Source organism: Capricornis sumatraensis, chromosome 11 (assembly GCF_032405125.1).
Source record: "Capricornis sumatraensis isolate serow.1 chromosome 11, serow.2, whole genome shotgun sequence".
Lineage (NCBI taxonomy): Eukaryota > Metazoa > Chordata > Mammalia > Artiodactyla > Bovidae > Capricornis > Capricornis sumatraensis.
The window spans coordinates 100495172-100514907 of record NC_091079.1 but is presented as its reverse complement, the minus strand read 5'-3'; the positions used below and the strand labels follow the sequence as shown (position 1 = coordinate 100514907).

Below are 19736 nucleotides of genomic sequence, written 5' to 3'. Positions count from 1 at the left end.
AGGAAGCCTGCCGTGCCGCAGGTCACGGGGTGCAGAGTCGGACACGGCTTAGCGACCCAACAGCAAGAGGTGGTGCTGGTGCTGGCGGGCTAGAGCGCGAGCTTGAGGGAGCGCCTGCACACGGACAGGCCGGACCCCCAGCCCGGCGGCCAGAGAGACAGCCGCTGCACACGCCCACCGCAAAGATGAGGGGCGCTCCCTGTGAAAACGCGAATGCCCCAGCGGAAAAGAGCTAGACACTGACACTACGGCGGGAGTAAGGACAGGGCCTCAGAAACAGAGTGTCGAACAGTCACTCCGCCACTCTTGAAGCTTGCCGAATAGGACAGCAGAGCGACGCATAAATCTCCCAGTTAGAACAGGACGGGGGAAAATCACCCGACAGGTAATGAAAGGGGTGGAGGGGACAGGGAACTCCGCATTTCACGGTCTCACGTTCAGACACCTAAGGAGCTGAATTCAGCAATGCTTCCAGCTCCCTCCCATCACCCACTGAGCTGGTCTGGAAAAGAAACCAGGCACGTTCTGATCAGAACTCCCCTTTCCAACTTCCGCCTAAGCGAGCAAGTCCTCAGGAGGCTCGCCCTCTGTGTGGTGGGGAGAGTCCTGCCGCAGCAGGCCTCATCTGTGGTTGCCCAGCTCTGGCTGTCGTTCAGGGAGTAAGTTCAACTCTGGGTATATGCAGCAGAAAAGACGCTATAGCTCTAAAAAGTCATATATCCTTCAATCCAGGAAGTTATCTCCATCAGTGTGTTTCTTCAGTTTGTTTCTCAGTCGGTTCCAAATTTGGGAAACAAGTATTGTTCACTAGGCCCCTCCAAACTGAAAACCAAGTCTGGGATGAGACAGAAAGACTAAGGCAAGCAAAAGGGAAAAGGAGCCCAGCAGAAGCAAAAGTGTTCCAGGCAACAAAGGAAGTCTGCTGGGGTTAATACTCATAAGGGCTTCTCTGGGGCGGAGACGGCCTGCAATGCAGGAGACCCGAATTCGATCCCTGGGTGGGGAAGATCCTTTGGAGAAGGAAATGGCAACCCACTCCAGTATTCTTGCCTGAAAACTTCTATGGACGCAGGAGCCTGGCGGGCTAGTCCACGGGGTCACAAGATTCAGATATGACTTGACGGCTAAATCACCAAAGCACCAATTAATATTCTCACAGAAATAAGAAAAGATACTATACCCGTGAAACAAGTACAGGATGATCTGATAAAGGAACAGGCAATGAACATGAAAATATTTTTTAAAACTAAGCACAGAAGAGATCAGCATTTTGAACAACTTCTTGTTTTCCAGCAGAGACTACAATCTATATTGACACTGAAACATTAATTTTTACCCAAAGAAAGCTTTCCTCTTCGTTTTCATCAGGTATAAATTAACATCGATTTAAATACTTTTATATTTACATTCACTTCTCTGAAAATCTCTGAAAGAGACGCTAAGACTCTCTCACACTGGAAACGTGGTTTGCTGTCATCCTCCTCTGACTCCAGGGACACGTGAAATCTGAACCTTTGTGCCCAGATCCCAACTCCGTACTCACTCTCTGCTAAGGAGAGACTGGCTCAGCAGATAATTCCACCATAATGGATTAAGCGGGTCACTCACCTTAACCAAGATTTAACGCTTCAGACTGCACTTGGCCAGTGCGTGGATATCCCCAGAGCTGACGTCTCGAGTAGCTACTAGCTCTGAGGCTTCCTTCAACCTCCACCCCACTACGTGTCCTGGCCCAGTGCTGAGGCCATCCACCCAGCTCCTGCCTGGGTTATAACTCAGCTGCTGGCGCTTCCACATGCTCAGCATTTATTCAGCACTTCCTCCTCCCTCCTCCCTGAAGCAGAGCTTCTAGTCACACCTATAGGCAACAACTTGATTATATTCCCTTCCCAACCAAGCAGGAGGGATGGCCTTACCCAGAGGAGAGAGGGACCAGCTTCAGGAAGCTGCATGCTCTTCCGCTCTCAGTCTTTCTCGTTGGGAGGGTCAGGAAGAGAGTGAAGGTGAGAGAGGGAAGATGCTAAAGGAACCTAGTTTTAAGGAGCTGCCAGAGGCTTATGGCAAAGATTCAAAGCCTAAAGAGAGGGTTAGCAGGGCTAGAACAAAGTCAGAAGTAAATAATACCAAGCAAGTAGACGTTTGAAATATACGGGTTTTATCCACAAAAATACTAGTGCTTCCCTAGTATTTCAGCTTTTCCTTCCCTTTAACTTGAGGTATAGTTGGTTTACACGGTGTGTTACTTGTAGGCGTGCAGCAAAACAATTCAGAGACACACACATTCTCTTTTCCTGACTCTTTCCTGTTATAGGCTATTACAAGGTACTCAGTAAGTTCCCTGTGCTACGCGCACCAGGCGCTTGTGTGTGTGTGTGCATATATATAGCAGTCTGCACTTGCTGATTCCAAATCCCGCACTTATCCGCCCTCCTCCCTGCTCTGCGTTCTCCTCTCCTCCTTTGGTAGCCATAAGTCTGTTTTCTATGCCTGTGCGTCTACTTCTGTTTTATAAATAAGATTATGTGTGTCCTTCTTTCAGATTTCACGTGTAAGTGATATATGGCGTTCATCTTCTGACTTCACTTAGTGTAAGAATCTCTAGGTTTCTCCGTGCTGCTGCAGGCGGTACTGCGTCCTTCTTTTTACTGGTGAGTAATATTCCACGCCCTCTTTACCCGTTCATCTGTTGGACATTTAGGTTGCTTCCACGTCTTGGCTACTGTAGACAGTGCTGCTACGAACACTGGGGCACACACATCCTTTTGAACGACAGTTCCCATCTTTTACAGATATATGCTCAGGAGTCGGAGATGCTGGATCACGTGTAACTCTATTTTTAGGTTTTTTCCTTTTTTTCTCCCCCTTGGGTTAATACATACTACCTTTTATTGAAACTAATTTGCCTTTCCCAATTATACTGTATTATTTTCATAGTCAAAAAAAAGCAAAAGCAGTTTGAGGAGTTCAAGACTACACAATCACTCTGGCTTTGTACAAATAAAAAAGTAATAATTCTTATACAAATTATTAAGACCAGGTATTCTAAAATTATTCTCCATTGAATAAAATGAACTGCCAAATCCAAAATATTTTAAAATGCTTTTAAAGAGTGATATTTTTCATTTTATAGTGTATGTACTTAATAATCATTTTTTCTATATGCAACTAATGAAGCCTCACAAGTTGAATCAAGTTTTTAGAAATTCTATGTTAATTAGCTTACATCCCTATCAGGTCTTAATGAATGATTATTTATGAAAACAATGTTAAGACTGATAACCAAGTTCACATTTAGAAACACAGGAAAAAATGTTAAGTAACAACCCTTAAAAAAGTGTCAATTTCTTGAATAAAGAAAAACCCACGATCCAACCTCACTCAATACGTGCAATGTGCTTAGTTATGGTTAAAGTCTAAGAAGCAATGCTCATGTTAACACATTAATTTCTCTAGACTTGTATTTCATTCTGTTTGCAATCTCTACCTTCCTCTCCTCTAGCTAAATGATATGAAGAGAAATTTTGTAAAGATGACTACATTAACCAGGAAGTATTCTTTCTGGCATACAATTAAAAATAATGAGAAACTAAATTTTCCTGAATAATTATTATAATAAATGGTGACCACAATATACAAGTAAATAGGAATATTCTGAATCTGGTGGGAAAAAAATTACAGACTGTTTCTACCCTACATTACCTCTAGTGAGAATGTAGTTAGTGCTACTGAACTGCACAGTTAAACAGGAAAAAATATAGTATGTTTTAGATTATGTGACTTTGACTACAAAAAAAAAAATTTTTAATTAAAAGAAAAAAAAGATTAGGAGACCAACCACCTAAGACCTTGCACACACAGTAACTGTGCCCACAACGCCACCCTGAGCCGCCGCCACAGCGCTCCTCGCCAAGGGCCCTGGGCTGGGACGGAGCTTTCGAGGGCAGGAGTCCATTGCAGCCCCTTTGCCTGGCAAAGCGAGGAAGCTATTCTTTCTGCTTCACCTCCCGCAAAAAAAAAAAAAAGAATAGTTCTACAAGTGAGTATCCTATCTAAAAGAAAGCGTGTGAGAAAAAAGTGTTAAGATAAAGCATCAGGCCTGCACAGGTCACCGTCCTTACACCAGAATGAAACGCACGCTTGGTGACTCACGCAGACACTCCTTCAAAGCCGAAGCCTGAGCGCTGGCTAACTGTCTCTCTCTCTGTATAAGCTGCTCCTTGGAGAACCTTGGGAGTGACGAGAGGTCAAGAGGAGAGCCTGAGAAACAGGAAAAACCAGTATTAAAGATGGTTTATAACAACAATTAATATTTAGTTCTCAAGGAATGTGCTAAAACGTAATAAAGTCAATTATTTATCTTTCTTCATCTTGCATATTTCAAAGTAAACAGTAATAAATGAACAGCAGAAAATAAACACACTGAACTATTCTGCATTTTAAACTTTGACCTGCTCCTTAAATTCAGAGACTTTAGGCAGCAGAGCAGAAGTCCCTCCACCGCATCTCCTTCAGCTGCTGAAACCGCTGCACCAAGCACTGATGGACCACAGGAGCGGTCTTCAAAGGCGGCCTCCCCGTGAATCGGTTTCTGCTTCTCGCCTGCTGTGTAGACCTTCCACAATCAATCCAGGCTACCCCAGGAGAGCAACAGGCATGGTGAGAGTGACCATGGAAGACGCAGGTCGCAGAAAGCCTCACAGCCTCTCAGAACACTCGCTCTAAGAGAAGGTGGCAACCACACAAGACTCAGACTTCCCGGAGGTGACGCCGTCGCGAGGAAGCCCAGGCTGGCTGGAGGACGGGCGTGTGAAGAGGAAAGCAGCTCAATCTGCTCCAGCCTCCCCAGCCCAGGCACCAAACATGCGGGGCCAGAGCCGGCCTACACGCCCACCCCGTTAAGTCTTCAGATGAAAGAAGCCCCAGCCGCGTGTGCCGGCAATCACACATGGACCTTCGAAGCAGCACCCAGTCACAGCACCGAGAGGCTTTAATAATAAGCAGTCATGGTAAGCTAGACTTGGAGCAGTGTGTCACACCGTGACGGACGACCCAGGCGTGGAGCCTGGGCAGTAAGAAAAGATGAGCAATAAAGATGCTTGGGAGAAAGCAAATAACAATGGGAAGTAAATTCTAGAAAGATAAATTGTTTAAAGTAGAAAATACTGAAAATTTTCCTGTTTGGAACTGAAGGGATGACCTGTTACATTTTAAGAAGTATGATACGTAAGGGATTAATTCTCTGCATTCTAAATTGTTCAAATGTGTTACAAAATATTTAAAGTGAAAGCAAATTTACTGACAGTGAAATGCAGTCTGAAGACAATAAGTTCACTAAAAACCACGTAGTTGACTATTTACACAGACAAATGTAAAAATGCTTTGCTTTCCCTCTAAAGTTAACACTCACTCAATCTGGTTTCTTCTGTTGCTGCTTTCAGCTTTCCGTGAATTAAACTGAGCGCAAACGAGCCATTGATCTGGTTGGCTGAGTGAATCAACGTGGCTTTACACTTTCCATTGCCATTACCTCGTAACAAGAGATAATAGCTAGAACTCTCTCCTTTCACTTCAACATCTGGAACTAAACAAAAACAACTGTCTTGTTAAGCATGTGAAGATTCAGCAGACAACACAGCAGAATCATACATTTGATCCATAGGATATAATTACATCTCTGTTATTTTAAAACAAGGTGTCACTCAATGTATTTGGGACAGCAGTTGTTCATTTAACTGAAAGTGAAAGTTGCTCAGTCGTGTCTGACTCTTTGCAACCCCATGGCCGATACAGTCCATCGAATTCTCTAGGTCAGAATACTGGAGTGGGTAGCCTTTCCCTTCTCCACGGGATCTTCCCGACCCAGGGATCAAACCCAGGTTTCCCACACTGTAGGCGGATTCTTTACCAGCTGAGCCACAAGGGAAGCCCTACTTATTTAACTTTTTAAAATTTAATTTATGCATTTAACTGAGGAAGCTGTTTAAAGCAGAGACGCATAACAAAAATGGTACTCATAAAGCATGTACATCTTACTTTAAATTAAAACTACGCAGACTCATCGATCGGAGAAGGGAGCGGCAACCCACTCCAGTGCTCTCGCCTGGAGAATCCCAGGGACGGAGGAGCCTGGTGGGCTGCAGTCCATGGGGTCGCGAAGAGGTGGACACAACTGAGCGACTTCACTTTCACTTTTCCCCTTCATGCATTTGAGAAGGAAATGACGACCCACTCCAGTGTTCTTGCCTGGAGAATCCAGGACAGAGGAGCCTGGTGGGCTGCCGTCTATGGGGTCGCACAGTCGGACTGACGCGACTTAGCAGCAGCAGCAGCAGCAGCAGCATACTCACTGGTTAACTTCTGATGTGGCTCTTTAGAGTTCTATTACATCTTTTCTATATATTCACACCCATAATGTATCAACTGCTATTTCCAGCTTTTGCTTCTTTAAAAGTGGAGTAAGCTGAGCCCTGCACGCACACACAGCTCCTCTGGTGGGAAAGGAGTGTGCACGTGCTCACGGGCGGCTTCTGGCTCCTGCACGGCACATCCACAACGGCCTTCACAGTAGGGTGGACAGCACTCACTACTGTGGCACGCCAGTGCTGCGAAGGTCGGCTAAGACAGCAAAAAGCAAACCAAGGCTACAGTGAAGTCAAGGAGAAACCGTGGAGCCTTTGCGAGTAAAAATAGAAAGAGAAGCCTTTTTGTAGAAGATGGTGAATTGGACATAAGCATTTATTTTCACTGTCTCCTGAAATGCCATGAAATGAGAATAAATTAACAACAGCAGAGGACTACAGGAACCAGTATCTGAGAGAAGAGGCAGCAGCGACTGAACTTTGAAAGCAGGAAAGAAGATGAACGACTGGAAGCAGACTTCAGACTCCCAGTTGCTAAGCTGAGAAAAACCAGGGAGTTTGGAAGCAACAGAATTTATATCACAACGCCCGACACGGGACTCTGGGATGGCACCGGAAACAAAATACGGTGGACAGTAACACAGGCTGAGTCTGTCTCAAAGCTGTTCGGTGTCCAGATCCCTCCACATTCTGTCAGGCAAACGACCGTCCTTCCCCAACCCAGGGGACTCGCGGTGGTTATTCTCTGGAGAAAGTAAAACAGAATGTCTCTGGCCTGGGAGATATAAATATGACAGGGCTCAGGGCTGAAGTTGATTATTCATGTATTAAGCGAATGCCGGTCTAAATACTGAGGCCCTTCACCCTTCTTCGCTCACGGAATTCCCAGGATTTTGAAAGCCAGAGGAACAGCACTGAGCTTTCGTTTGCAAATGTGGTCAGTACTAGTGTGCTGCGTGCCTAGTCGCTCAGTCGTGTCCAACTCTTTGCCACCCCGTGGGCTGCAGCCCGCCAGGCTCCCCCATCCCTGGGGTCCTCCAGGCAAGCACACCAGCGTGGGCTGCCCTGCCCTCCTCCACGGGATCTTCCAGACCAGGGATCAAACCTGCATCTCTCATGCCTCTTGCATTGGAAGTTGGGCTCTTTACCACTGGCACCACCTTAAGTCTCTACTGCTGCTGCTACTGCTAAGTCGCTTCAGTCGTGTCTGACTCTGTGCGACCCCAGAAACGGCAGCCCACCAGGCTCCCCCGTCCCTGGGATTCTCCAGGCAAGAACACTGGAGTGGGCTGCCATTTCCTTCTCCAAAGTCTCTAAGCCACTTATTAATTGGGTTGTCTCCATACTATTGAGTTGTAACATTTTTTTTTTTAATATCTGTCCATTTTAAGATAATATGATTGAAACTATTTCCTCTTAGTAGATTTTTAAATTGTTCCTTAGCAGAGTCTTTCAAAAAGAGGACAGGTGAATTTATTCAAAGCACTTAAATTTTGGTGAATTTTTAGGTTTCTTTGAATAGAGCACCCTTTTGGGATATGCTTTCTTACAGAGGTTTTATCCTTTTCGTGCTTGCATTTAGGCATATGTAACTGTACATATATACGTAACTGCATATATGTGTGTAATTTCTGAGTCTCTATATGTGAACATTCAACTATCCCGGTCTATGTTAAAAAGACCATCCTTTTCTCACTGGCATGCCTGTCTCTTCTGCTCCACTGACACACTTGAGCTCTGTCTTGATTCTTACAGCTTTAGAGTGCGTTGCAAATCAGGCAGTATAAATTCTCATAAGCTGCTCTTCCTTTTCCAAATTGTTCTGGCCATTCCAGATCTTTGTAATTTCCTGTAAATCTAGTATCAAACTGTCAAACTGATTTGACAATTTCTATGAAAAGGCCTCCTACGATTTCATTAGGATCAGACTGAATCTATTCCCTGTAACTCAGATGGTAAAGAATCCGCCTGCAACGCAGGAGGCCTGGGTTTGATCCCGGGGTCGGGAAGATCCCCTGGAGAAAGGAACAGCTGCCCACTCCAGTATTCTGGCCTGGAGAATTCCATGGACAGAGGAGTCTGGCGGGCTCCAGTCCAGGGGGTGGCACAGAGTCGGGCGCGACTGAGGGACTCACACTCCTACCGCACCGCTATACGCCAGTGTGGAGAAAAGGGCCAGCGTGATAATGCTGAGTTTCCAAACCGTGACCACGCCACACCCTCCATTCACTGTTCTCTTCGTTCAACGCCCTCAGTGGTGTTTGGCGGTTGGCAGGGTACAGGTCTTGGACTTTCTGTTAGATTGAGCCCCCTGTGTTTCATTCATTGATTTCTGGTCTAATTTCCTTCCTCTCAACTTGGATTTAGTATTCTAGCTTCCTGAGGTTAATGTCGACTTTAGGCCTTCCTTCCATTCTAAGATAAGCATTCAGAGCCTCTCAGAACTGCAATGAGGGGCTTTTCCTATGTTTGTTTCCACTTTCATTCGGTTAAAAGCGTGTTTTTAATTTGACCTGTGGGCTATTTACAAGTGTGCTTAAGTTTTAGTTTCCAAATATTTAAAGTATTTCTCAGATTTCTTTCTGCTGTTGCTTTCTAATTTAATTCCATTATAACTGGAGAAAACGTTGTGTATTTTCATCCTTTCAAATTTACTGAGCCTTGTTTAATGGCCTAACAAACATATAGTCTACCCTGGAGAAAGTCCCATCTGTGCTTGAAGAGAACACGTATGCTGTTCCACAGTAGGTTTAATAAAAGCTAATACAGTGAAGTTGGTTGGCTGTTTTTACTGCTGGATTTCTAGCATCTAGAATAATGCCCTGAATACAGGGAACATACAGTAAGCTTAAGTTTTGCTGACTGAAAGAGTGCTTTGTCTCTGCCACGGAAATCTCTTTAAAAATCTTTATCCAAGTCCTTTACCTCAAGGGCAAAAATATTCATAAAATAAATCACACTGAGTCACCTTAACCTTGTCAGTTTCAGCTCACTATTTTGAAACACTTTTACCCCACTGATTGGAGTATGAAGAAGGCACAAGCTTCCTCAATGCAAAGTACTTTATTAGTCCTAACAAATTTTTTTTTTGGCCGAGTATCTTCAAAATGTTTCCTTTCAAAAGAATTCCAATTTTTAAAGGATGCGGTATGTCGAAAATTGTTAAATAGCAGCAATTCATATAATTTGACCTAAAATAGAACAGTGCCCAATTTGAAATATGCTTAAATTGAATGGCAAAAGAATGGTTTTTAAAAGTGATTTTTGCTGAAGTATCCGAGTATTATGGTACTGGGACAAATGTGAAAGAACTATGGAAACAAGCGCGAGTCACTAAACCCTGCTGCGTTTCTGAAGAAAGCCCTCTATATTTGAACTTGTATTAAAAATCCAGTTGTTTAATGAAAAGAACCTGGTACACCATATGTTCACAGAGATGTTCTATGAAGTTGTCAAAAAATTGGATGTTGATCACTGCCTAATTTTATATAAAGAATGAAAAAGCTAAGGTACAGAGAAATCAGGAAACTCGCCTGAGGTTGCAGGATGAAGCCAGAATCTCCACCCGAGTCTTTCTACTGGCCGTCTGTGACCATTATATACATATACATTATATAATATACAATTATATTATATACATTATATTATATACATCCCTTGATTTCTCACATTAAACCTGAAGAACTGATAAAAACTGGAGCACTGCAGTCCATTCAAAGTCTTTCTTCACTCTTCCAGAAAGCAGTTACTACTAACTGGAAATGCAATCTACATCTCACTGATTATTTCACAATTATCTTTGAGCACCTATTAAGGGTCAGGACTTCCCTGCTAGCTCAGAGGGTGAAAAAATCTGTCTGCAGTGCAAGAGACCTGGGTTTCGATCCCTGGGTCGGCCAGCTCCCCTGGAAGAGAGAGCAGCTAGCCCCTCCAGCATCCTTGCCTGCAGAATCCCATGGACAGAGGAGCCTGGTGGCCGCAGTCCATGGGGTCCATCAAGGGTCAGGCACTGTTCAGGGCACTGAGAGCGAAGCAACAAGTGAAAGTAGAAAGTTCAGCTTGCCTCCTCTCCTCCCCAGTGAGAGAAATGAACACGCAGCAGGCGCACTAGATGGCGGGAAGCACTAAGGAGAAAGCTAGAGCTGGGACGATCAGAGGGCGGCAGGAGCGCAGTCCGCGAGCAAACGGCTGCGGAGGAGCGGTTTCCCAGAGCTGAGAGACCTGGCCACTCTGGGTGAGAACTAAACCTGTGACCCCATCACCGTGTAAGCTCCCCAAGGGCAAGTTCTTTGTTCAATTTACTGCTGGTCCAGCATGGAAAACACACCTAGTATGTTTCAGCTGCTCAGTACAAGTCTGTTGAAGAACTTTAGTATTTCATACATAGGCAAATGCAAACGAATGCTTGCATTCACACACCTGAACAGACATTTGTACCGCGAACGGCAGGAGTCATAGCCTTCGCACATGCTCTACTCATGTAATAGCTCCTGGGGGTTATTTCTAGTTGGTCACCACCAAATACAACGTTTTGTATTTAGTATTTGTATAACTAAGTATTTTGCGTGAGTATTTGTATAAGTAGTACTTTGTATTTGTATACATAAGACTTATAGCTCCTTCTCCATATCTGTTTTCTAAGTTCTAGTGTAAATTCTACAAGAGGAGAAGCCATGTCTGCCTTGCTCACCACCAATCCCCAGACTGCAGCACCCTCCCTAATTCACAGCACCTACGAAGCAGGAACAGAAGGGTGTGACTGAATGAATAATTAACAAGATCATAAACGTACAAAGTCAGGAGGAGTTTCAGCAGAGTATAAAGTGTAGTTTGGAGGAAAGGGAACATGGAAGGCACCATCAAAGAACAGCTGGGCAGGATTCACTGGCTGTGGGGAAGCAGAGTTTTGATTTAGAAGCTCCTATCTTACCTGGCAGCGAGAGGCTACTGGTAGGGGCACCACAAAAGGGCTATGATGTTTCCCATGAAAGAGGCGTCAAACGTACACTAGCTAAAACTTGGCTACTCTTCACAATAGAACTTTTGCCAGGGGGATAATTTCCCCTACAGGAAGGGTTATGAGTAACACAGAACTTAATAATCAACTGTCCAATTTGATTGCTTCTACTTCTAACATTAAAAAAAAAAAAAAGTACTGTGAAGTGTCAGCTTAATCAGCCCTTAATGATACAGCCTAATCAGTAATCAACAATCTGGCTTCAAAGATGGTCATGTGATAGATTTTTAATTATTTTTCAGAAGTTACCAATATAAATCCCCGAATTTAAAGAGGAGATTAAAAAAAATCAAATCAAGCCAACTGATAAGGTATTTTCTTAGACCTGCAATAAAAACTATTAAGGAAAAAAAAAAACTAAGAATAAATTCTAAATCAAAAAAATTTATCTTATTTATTTTATCTTGGAAAAAATTACAAGAGGAAAAACAAATAAAGGGCTGTCCAGAATACACTCAAGTTTAGTTAAGAGACGTTAGTGTTCAATCCATGTTAATAGCTTTCAGTTCAGTTCAGTCGCTCAGTCGTGTCCGACTCTTTGTGACCCCATGAATTGCAGCACGCCAGACCTCCCTGTCCATCACCAACTCCCAGAGTTCACTCAGACTCACGTCCATCGAGTCCATGATGCCATCCAGCCATCTCATCCTCTGTCGTCCCCTTCTCCTCCTGCCCCCAATCCCTCCCAGCATCAGTCTTTTCCAATGAGTCAACTCTTCGCATGAGGTGGTCAAAGTATTGGAGTTTCAGCTTCAGCATCATTCCTTCCAAAGAAATCCCAGGGCTGATCCTCTTTAGAATGGACTGGTTGGATCTCCTTACAGTCCAAGGGACTCTCAAGAGTCTTCTCCAACCCCACAGTTCAAAAGCATCAATTCTTCTGATAGACAGCGTGCCTGAAGAGCTATGGACGGAGGTTTGTGACATTGTACACGAGACAGGGATCAAGACCATCCCCAAGAAAAAGAAATGGAAAAAGGCAAAATGGTAGTCTGAGGAAGCCTTACAAATAGCTGAGAAAAAAAGGGAAGTTAAAGGCAAAGGACAAAAGGAAAGATATACTCATTGAATGCAGAATTCCAAAAACTAGCAAGGAGAGATAAGAAACCCTTCCTCGGTGATCAAGACAAAGTAATAGAAGAAAAAAACAGAATGGGAAAGACTAGAGATCTCTTCAAGAAAATTCAACATACCAAGGGAACATTTCATGCAAAGACGGGCTCAATAAAGGATGGAAATGGTATGGACCTCTAGTGGAGGTGATGGAATTCCAGTTGGGCTGTTTCAAATCCTAACAGATGAAGTTGTGAAAGTGCTGCACTCAATATGCCAACAGATCTGGAAAACTCAGCAGTGGTCACAGGACTGGAAAAGGTCAGTTTTCATTCCAATCCCAAAGAAAGGCAATGCCCAAAGAATGCTCAAACTACGCACAATTGCACTCATCTCACACGCTAGCAAAGTAATGCTAAAATTCTCCAAGCCAGGCTTCAACAGTACATGAAATTCCAGGTATTCAAGCTGGATTTAGAAAAGGCAGAGGAACCAGAGATCAAACTGCCAACATTCGTTGAATCATCGAAAAAGCAAGAGAGTTCCAGAAAAACATCTACTTCTGCTTTATTGACTACATCGAAACCTTTGACTGTGTGGATCACAACAAACTGTGGAAAATTCTTGAACAGATGAGAATACCACACCACCTGACCTGCCTCCTGAGAAACTGTATGCAGGTCAAGAAGCAACAGTTAGAACTGGACATGGAACAACAGACTGGTCCCAAATCGGAAGAGAGTCCGTCAAGGCTGTATATTGTCACCCTGCTTATTTCACTTCCATGCGAAATACCAGGCTGGATGAAGCACAAGCTTGAATCAAGAATGCCAAGACAAATATCAATCACCTCAGATATGCAGATGACACCACCCTTATGGCAGAAAGTGAAGAAGAACTAAAGAGCCTCTTGATGAAAGTGAAAGAGGAAAGTGAAAAAGTTGGCTTAAAGCTCAACATTCAGAAAACTAAGATCATGGCATCTGGTCCCATCACTTCATGGGAAATAGATGGGGAAATGGTGGAAACAGTGTCAGACTTTATTTTGGGGGGCTCCAAAATCACTGCAGATGATGACTGCAGCCATGAAATTAAGACGCTTACTCCTTGGAAGGAAAGTTATGACCAACCTAGACAGCATATTCAAAAGCAGAGACATTACTCTTCTGGCAAAGGTCTATCTATTCGAAGCTATGGTTTTTCCAGTAGTCGTGTATGGTTTTAAGAGTTGGACTATAAAGAAGGCTGAGCACCAAAGAATTTATGCTTTTTAACTGTGGTGTTGGAGAAGACTCTTTAGAGTCCCTTGGACTGCAAGCAGATCCAACCAGTTCACCCTAAAGGAGATCAGTCCTGAATATTCACTGGAAGGACTGACTGAGGCTGAAGCTGAAGCTCCAATACTTTGGCCACCTGATGGGAAGAACTGACTCACTGGAAAAGACCCTGATGGTGGGAAAGATTGAGGGCAGGAGGAGAAGGGGACAACAGAGGATTAGATGGCTGGATGGCATCACTGACTCAATGGTCATGAGTTTGAGCAAGCTCCGGGTGTTGGTGATAGACAGTGAAGCCTGGCACGCTGCAGTCCATGGGGTCACAAAGAGTTGGACACGACCGAGCGACCGAACTCAACTGAACTAGGGTGACTTGTAAAATAGGTAAACAAAACAGCCGGTAAACTAAAACTCCAAATCTCCTGCCCTGATGACTCAGTGAGACATACATCTAAAACTTTAAACTCTAGCTCTAACTTTCTACATAAATGCTACGTGCATTTCAGATTCGACATATGTTAGCGTTGATTTCAATATCTCACCTATTTCCTACAAAGTACTGGGAAAGCCACTGATTGTAAAACTGTATTCCCTGGCACTCTAGGGCTCTAGAGTGTTTCTGCAGCTTTCCCAGTAAATAACCTGCCCACAATATGGGAGAGGCAGAAGACGCAGGCTCAATCCCTGGGTCGGGAAGATCCCCTGGAGAAGGAAATGGCAAGCCATCCAGTACTCTTGCCGGGAGAATTCCAAGGACAGGGGAGCCTAGCAGGCTACCGTCCATGGGGCACAAAGAGTTGGACACGGCTGAGCATGAGCACTTGACTTGAGAGCATTTTCAGAGATCACAGCAGGGCAGACACGCGTCTGCAGTCCCACCACAGCGTGGAGCACAACAGCTAACCATAAGCTCACAGTTAAACTAAACAAAAGAAAGAAGTGTCCGACTCTTGGCGACCCCATGGACTATACGGTCCATGGAAATCTCCAGGCCAGAATACTGGAGTGGGCAGCCTTTCCCTCCTCCAGGGGATCTTCCAAACCCAGGGACTGAACCCAGGGCTCCCACACTGCAGGCGGGTTCTTCACCAGCTGAGCCCCCAGGCACAGTCCACAGGCACTGTCCAACTGGAATGTACACTGGCGGAGAATACAGAGGAACATACTTTGGCGATGTGACTTCGGACAAGTGACTTTAACATCTGCCCCACCATTACTTCAGGAAATACTAGTTTTGATTTAAATAATCCGAATTTATAGTAGAAATTAATGACATCTTGAATGTAATAGATTATTAGAGGCCTGGGTTCAAATCCTTGGAGAAGTTAACAGAGCTATTAACTGGAAGAGACAGGATTTGCAACAAGATTCTGCCAATTAATAGCTCTGTAATTTCTCCAAGCCCCAATTTTCCACATCTGTTGAATGGGTATAAACGTAATTTCATAAGGTTATTATAAAATTTAGATGAATCAAGATTTCTAAAGTACTCAGAATAGTGCACAGCATATAAAAAGTTGTTAAATTCTATTAATCTCATCAGAAAATTGTAACAAGTTTATTTTTTAATATATCATATAATAATCACTTTATTTCCATCAATTTTATTCCCGAAATGGCTCTAAGAAACCCAGGTTTCAATATAATTAGCTATCTAATTAACCAAGATTTCTGTCTTTTGAACACTGGTATTTTACAAATGAATTAAGGTGGTTGTATATATGTTGCAGTAGGTTATTAGATTAAAAAAATCTTAATATGATACAGGTCTTTCTTAATTAGTAGTAATAAATAGCATATTTTCTCAGGAAGAAGTGTTATCTCTGTTTCAGATTTTGTGTGTGCGTTATCTATGTTACACCACGAACACTGGACTGCTTACCACTGATTGTCCTAGGTTTTCTCGCCATATATTCCTTCCACCTTCGTGAACTGAGCTGGCTGGGAGGAGGAGCAAGTATGCGACCAATGGTACACGGCAATACAAAAAGAGCTCCAGCCTGGATGAGACAGAACGTACTTTTAGTGACTGCACACAGAAAGCAACTTCAAAATAGCATCACCTGACAATCCTCTACTCACATTTCACCTACATACCACACCTTTAATAACGCTCTCTCCCAAAAATTTCACTATAAAAGCTAAAAAAACAAAAACCCAAAACACAGCCTCACCTCTACCAAAAAAGAAAAAGCCAAAAAACGTAGAAAGGTATTCAGCTACAAGCGTTCCTTTTCCTTCCACGGAGTCACATATCTGAAAACCATATTTACAATATTTGATTTAAGTTCAGGTTGTGGGTATAATTTCTTAGTTTATCTGCAAATCAGTGAGAGGCCACAAATTTATCTGTCCTCAAAAGATTCTGGTCACACTAAGCCAAAATTTTATAACTTTGGGTCTAAATGGATTATTGTTCTGGCTTCAAAATTAGAATCAAAAGGCAATTTCATAACTTCTGTTCCTAGATATCAGAGACTTAATGCTAATAGGTATAAAATTCAGAGAAACCATGAGTCGCATGCCAGGAAACATACAGCGGCGTCCAACTGATTTATGACCAAGCTCAACTTAGTCATCCTCATATTCCCATGGCTGGGTGCACAGATGTTCATTAAATATTTGTCCCCCCAAACACAACATAACATATTAGGTAAACTCTCAGTTTGATTAAGCACTGAACAATACAAATTGCAACCCTGAAAGCTGTACTTGGCTTGTTATTTTAGAAATGTAAGCTACAAAATCAGCACATCTCAATATACACATTTTTTAAATTTGGGTGAAATTCAGGCACAAAGCATCTCAAATCTAAAGCAAAGTCACTTTTAATTGTCTTTTGTAGACAGATGGGTTATATGAGGTATGTGACACAAAGTTAATTAACTTTTTGCTGCTATTTATTATTTTTGCTTACGTATTCTTAACAGTTATAAAAATAAGTCTACCAGGGCAAAAAAAGGAAGGTAAAATTAAATATGTTTGCTGTCCTTTATTATTATAGCCATAATGTTTTTAAGTCAAATATATTCTACATATTCAAGATTAGACATTAAAATAAAAATACTTAGGAAAATAATCATTAATTCTAAAAGACATATGTTTAATTTTCTAAACATTAAGTCCTAATTCTTCCTCCTTGCATAAATAAGACTTCTTAGCCCAAAATGCACGACAAGACCATCTGGCCCAAAGGGCAGACAAAGCTGTAATGTTAGTATGCCAGATCAGAGTCCAGTTATAGTTTAACAATTATATGACCGTTAAAATCATAGTTACAGCTTAACAATGTAGAGATGCTAAACACAGTTCAAAGCATAACTTATACCCTGGTATAAACATCCCGATCCACCATCCAGATAAATAACCACATTTCTGAGACAGCCTGTTTTTGATTAAGCGTTTACTACAAAAATGAAAACAAACATTTCTAAATCACATCTGCTATAATTTCCTACAAAATAAACTTACGTCAGTAGTTTACATGACACTGACAACAAACTTGGATTCTGACGAGCTGTGCTCATTCCTACATGAACCCTTAGGCAGACTCTGAGAGACTTGAGAAGGAGGCTTTTGGCCTCACCTTCTGTTTCAAAATGTAAGACGACATTCCAAACCCCGTTCAGAGGGCAAACACCGAACGAGCAGGCACTCGTATGACAGTCGTTACCCTAGCCGTACAGATTCTCGTCTTCAACAAAGATGTTCCTGCCCACACGATGAATGGAGATTACGATTCCCCCACAATTTTATCTTGCCTTTTTCTAATCTAATAGGCATTCTTCTAAAAGGCCTTTATTTTTATTCTGGGGATAATCAAACAATCTTTTTAAGCTCAGAAGTCGACCTAGGATCACATAAATCACTGGAATTTAAGCACTGCGATAGCCTCCCAAGGAGGGACCTTGCCCACTTTATTCTCTCCAGTACCTGCAACAAGCAAATGGCAGGCAGTCCAAAAAACAGAATAAATAAATGAAAACCATGGTATAAAGCACTAGGATTATTTCAAACAATGAGCATGCAATTTAAAATTTTCTTTGAAAGAACGTAAGAGACTAATTTTAACCCAATGTAAAAGGACAATGAACTGTTTCACATTTACAGATCTATCAGCCAAATTACATAATTTATGTTTTCAAAAATTATCCCTTTCGCTGCATTAAAGTAGGAGCATGTATTTGAAGACCCAATATCTGTCCCTGACTGATAAAGTGCAGCCCAATATTCTAGTCACTGCCCAAGAAACAATGAAAATGACAGTCTAATACAACAACTTAAATAGAACACCTGAAAACATGACATGAATAGATACCGACAATTCAGCTGTCTTCTAGGACTGGTCTTGCCTATCTTCAATAGATGGATTAATAATTATTTTGTACCTGTGCCAAATTACAGGTATATGCCTGATTTTGACTTGAAACATTATCTATAAAACTAAGGACTAAAGATTTCATTGTAACTTCAAAACCAGGGTACCTAGAGCTTTATACATTTCGGGAAACTGTTTCACTTAAGTGTGTCTATCATCTGGGCCATATAAATATTTTGCCACAGAACTGAAATCAAATGTGAAAGGAGTAGGTTAACTATAATCTAACATAGTCTGAAACTTTAAAGCCATTACCAATCATGAAGCTTATTTTTGAAAATCTCTTCTAAAAAAACAAAAATCACTTCCTGTCTGCAGTGGACTCTGGAGTTATAAAAAGTCCAAAATATTTTAATATGAATTAGGACCAAAACAATGTGTTATGTGAAAGAAACCAAATCATCACACAAAGACAGATTAAACAAATATATATTCCCTTTTCTCACACATCTGTAAACACTGAGTTAAAAACAAAACAAAACCCCACTTTCTGTACCTCGCCACACAGTGAAGAAATCTGCTCCACCAGCAACCTGGAGCTCTGCTTGGTGCTGTTTCTTGTCAATCCCCTGTACTAACGAGTTAAAGGAATGCCGGAATGGTTGGCTGTCAAATAACTTAACTTCCTAAAATAAGTCTGATCCTCCAACTCACAGGATGTTTAAATTCATTTATCAAAAATTTTAAACTAGGAACTCACAATTACTCCTCTCCTTAAGGACAATTATTTTTCTGATTCTGAAGATCCACCAAGAAGTAGGGATACTGCAAACTATTAGAACCAGAGATTTTAAAAACTGGAGCTTCTGAATAAAAATTCAAGAACACCGTATGTACTAGTGTTTCATTTCCAATCAACAACAAATTCCTTTTATACAAAATATTCTATTAGGCATATTCTTAAAACGTCTTAGATATGTTTTCTTTAGAAAGATTCTAAAATGTGCTGGATATTTGCAGACAATGTGATGGCATTCATATTTACTTAGGTATTTAAAGCAATACAGTAGAATGGCACTTTTATCTATCCTGTCAATGTCAAGAGAAACATCTGAACTTCCAATAGTATATAAATTATTTTGTTTTTCTTCACAGACTCCTAACATTTTTCCCTCTTCCCTACCCCACAAATGCGTGATAATTTCAGGAAGTCTCCTGCCTACCCCAAAGGCATAAGTACACTACCTGAAGGAGGGCTCTTTTTGCAAGTTGTAGCCCTTCTCTTAAAACAATGGCAAGGAAAGGTTTACTGATATTATTTAAAAATGAAAAACGACAAAAGTACAGCCACATATTTAAGCGTGGTGGTGCCAGGAAAAAGCTCTATCTGACACAGAAGCTGTGGTCTGTGATGAACAGGTGAATGAAAAGGATACAGCTCAAGGTCGACGTCCGACATATAGCAGGAGGGCAGATCTGATAATCTTATCATCTGCACAAACTCTAAAGCAGGGCCATAATAATGAAAAACCTGAAAAAGAAAATAAATTATGTAAGGGTTTAAATACCAGAAATAAAATGAAAGTGAACAAATTAGTGACCAGGTTTTAAACCTTTAACATTGGTCTTAAAAAGACAGTATTTATACATTATGCGAGCCAAATACTTCATTCTCTATAACAGACAAGAATTTCTTCCATTCCCATTCTAGC

At 42.0% G+C, this 19736-nt stretch overlaps 1 protein-coding gene across 1 annotated transcript in view; it reads right to left on the bottom strand.

Moving 5' to 3' along the window:
* Positions 1-19736, bottom strand: part of MTBP (MDM2 binding protein) — a 67349-nt gene that overhangs the window by 36172 nt on the left and 11441 nt on the right. Inside the window, exons 9-13 of the mRNA XM_068983876.1 lie at positions 19461-19555; positions 18581-18653; positions 15589-15706; positions 5408-5581; positions 4150-4257 (exon numbers count right to left, since the gene is read on the bottom strand). Coding sequence (XP_068839977.1) covers positions 4150-4257; positions 5408-5581; positions 15589-15706; positions 18581-18653; positions 19461-19555 — 568 coding nt within the window. The remainder of the gene's footprint in view (positions 1-4149; positions 4258-5407; positions 5582-15588; positions 15707-18580; positions 18654-19460; positions 19556-19736) is intronic.